This window comes from Elephantulus edwardii, unplaced genomic scaffold, assembly GCF_000299155.1.
Source record: "Elephantulus edwardii isolate Elephantulus edwardi_28Jun2011 unplaced genomic scaffold, EleEdw1.0 scaffold00014, whole genome shotgun sequence".
Lineage (NCBI taxonomy): Eukaryota > Metazoa > Chordata > Mammalia > Macroscelidea > Macroscelididae > Elephantulus > Elephantulus edwardii.
Window position 1 is genome coordinate 13,023,960 of NW_006399764.1, and position 3,055 is coordinate 13,027,014.

Genomic DNA, 3,055 nt, shown 5'->3' on the forward strand with positions numbered 1-3,055 from the left:
ATGTTTACAGGAAGGGCTCGCCCACCTTTCTCCCGCAACAACCGGTGGATTCAGGGGCCAGCGCCTCGTCCAAGCGCCCAAGCGCCCTCTCCACGGAGATCCTCGGAATTTCGCCACAGCGGGGTTGGTTTCGTGGTTTGAAAACACTTTCTGCTCGGAGCTCTGGAGAAGCCATCGCGGGCTCAACAAGACTGGTTGTGCCAACCCACCAGCTGACGACCGGCTCCTTTAAAGATTTATTGCCTTGGAAATCTTACGAGACAGTTCCACTCTGTCTGCTTAACTATCTGCACCACCCATGGACTCCTTAAAAAGAAAACCCCCAAGCCCCATAACAAATCCCCGCCGTGGAGTCCACCCTGACACCCAGAACCGTTCAAAGTGAGAAATCTGTAAGCGAGGAGATGCCGGATTTTCCAGAGCCAAGCATGGGCTGGAACTGCTGATCTTTTGGTTAGTGCAACATGCAACCAACTACCTCATCAGAACGCCTATTAAACATTTATAAACGACTTGGAAAAGTGCTGAATGTGAAACTGCAAATAATAAAATGAACTGATTTTGTCATTCCTTCCGATATGAAGATCTGTCATTTGACACCCCTGTAGCATGTGAAATTCCCCAAGATCTAACGCTTACAACTGACCTTCCCTTTCCAATAAGAAAACGGACAATGGCGAAAGGAACGAGCACAGGAAGATGCAACGGGCATTCACATAAATAAAGGTTCCCCTCAACACACTACTGTCCAAAGGATCCCAGCTCACAAAGGTCCTCGAACGGGTTTCCCTGGGGTCAATCTTACCGGCGGTAACTGCTCATTTTTGTCCAGTGGAGGTGCTGGAGGAACTGAATGTCACAGATGCTCGGATTTTTCGTTAGCACTGCAACAGAGCAACTTCACCACCAGATCGCTGGCTTAATCAAAGTGATTTACCCCTTAATATCTAAGGCTCGGCAAATACAATGAAAATTCCTATTACTACGAAAACTGCACTTTGCAAAAATCACAAAGCTCAAATGAGACAGCTTGTCTCTGACTCAGCAACTTTCTTTTTTTATTTTACAACCTGGACTTAAGATACAAGGAAAGACTGAAACCTAATGTTCAAACTGAGCAGCAAACCCAATGCAAAACCAATATTTGTCTTGGCAAGAAACTCCAATTGGGGAAAAAAAATGTGTTTTGGTCTTACTGGCAGATATATAAAGAGCAAAGGTGCCTCGTGGACTATTATTTATCACGCAAAATCCCTTGTGTACTGCTACAAATTAGCTTTTACTGCAGACATTTTACATGTTTCTTTATACAGAGTACCTCAATCAAAGAACTTCCAAGTCTGGCACCATGAATTGTTACAGCCCACACTCCAACGCAGTTCCTTTAACTTAAAACATTTGCATTTTAAGAACAGTTTCCACATGCCAACTGCACTGCCAATTTCTCTAGCTAAAAGCGCAAGTTTATACTGTTTGCTCTCAACAACAGAATGCACTCATTTACAAATGATACAGGAATAAAGTCTTCCCTCCATGCACAAACAGAACGTTTGTAACATCTTAGGTTTCCTATTTAAATTAACAAGGTACTGAAGCCAAAGTCAGCTGACATAGGATCAGTTAGTTCACCAAAATCACTAATACAAAAGATTAGACCCTTAATCCCAATAAACTAGTTTGCAAAGTGGCCTCAAGAGACACTAAAGAGGTAAAAGTGTGTGTTGAGTGGTAGAAAATCCTTTTGTCATTACCAGAAAAACAAACCTTGCAAAAAGCAAATCTATAGGAAAGGCAAGTCATGTTCATGAATGCAAGTTCATTTCAGTTTCCCGCCTCACCCTAGAAGGCAGTTTACCGACTCTTAATAGTAACACAAAGAACAGGGCAGATCATAAATTACAGAGTTGTCTTTTGTTTCTCTTTTTATAATTACACTGATCAAGAACGGGTACATTTAATGCTCAGATTTATCTGCTGTTTATGAACGTGAAATTTTCCTTTTGGGGCTAATGTTATTCCTATCTCATGTACATACACACAAAATCAAACATCACTAGGTATTTGAGATAGTTTTATACACATTATCACACAAATCAAGTATTTACTGAGAACTCAGTACTCTAGCATAAATGTCTTCTCATCTTCCCCCACCCCCCACACCCTGTGAACAGATCAGAACGGAAACCACAAACTGGGGTCTGGGGAGAAAGAACGCCGTAACGCGGGTTTGAACTCGGTTAAGCGGGCACAGGGGGTCAGCGGACAACAATAACTGGCCATCTCCTGGAGGCAAATGGCTGAAGGCTGAGGACTGCAAAGGCCACTTCCCCGCTCGTTTGCAGATGTTAACTACGGGAAATGCCCTACATTTTCCCGTGTGAAACAGACATCAAGGAGGGGAGGGGGTGCTTAAAAACTGGGTCATTCTCATTTGTTCTGATGAGGCAAGGCCTTCGCGAAGAAAAGAGCCTATCTGATGAAAAAGGGGTGGGAAAAAAATCTGAGAGCATCCTCAATGTAGAAAAGTTAAGCTGTTCTCTGGAGTCAGCACTCGGGGCTCGTTAGTTGGTGTATTTGTGTTCAGACACTCGGAGTTGAAAGGAATCTGCCTTCCAAAGTCATCCCCAACAAAGAAATGCAGAGTATCCGACAGCGAGAGGAGGAAATGTCCTTCATTCACCTGCGGCACATAACCGGGCCTTCGGCCCGCTCTGTCCCCAAGCCATTTGGGCCCCTAGACCTCACCAGGGGCCACCCCAGGGGCACATGCCCTCCGCTGGCTCTGGGCCCCCCGGTCCCTCGGGACCTGCAGCCCCTCCCCCTCCTCTCCCCGTCCACGCGGGCAGCCGTCGCCGCGCGCCCCCGAGGCCCCTTGGGCCTGGAGAACCCCTGGGGCCCGGACCCCTCGCGCCCCACGGCGAGGTGCGCAGCAGCCAGGGCGCGGCGCGGGGAGGCCCTTCCAGGGACAGCGTCTCCCTCCAGTACAGCCCGCGGGCCCCGGGGATTCCCCGCCCCCGGAAACCGCGGAGGAACCAGGCCCGGAATGCCAGCCCGC

At 47.5% G+C, this 3,055-nt stretch overlaps 1 protein-coding gene across 1 annotated transcript in view; it reads left to right on the plus strand.

The window, feature by feature from the left end:
* The first annotated feature begins 2,766 nt into the window (after nt 1-2,766).
* Nucleotides 2,767-3,055, plus strand: part of LOC102848327 (serine/arginine repetitive matrix protein 2-like) — a 32,007-nt gene continuing 31,718 nt past the window's right edge. Inside the window, exon 1 of the mRNA XM_006881347.1 lies at nt 2,767-3,045. Coding sequence (XP_006881409.1) covers nt 2,767-3,045 — 279 coding nt within the window. The remainder of the gene's footprint in view (nt 3,046-3,055) is intronic.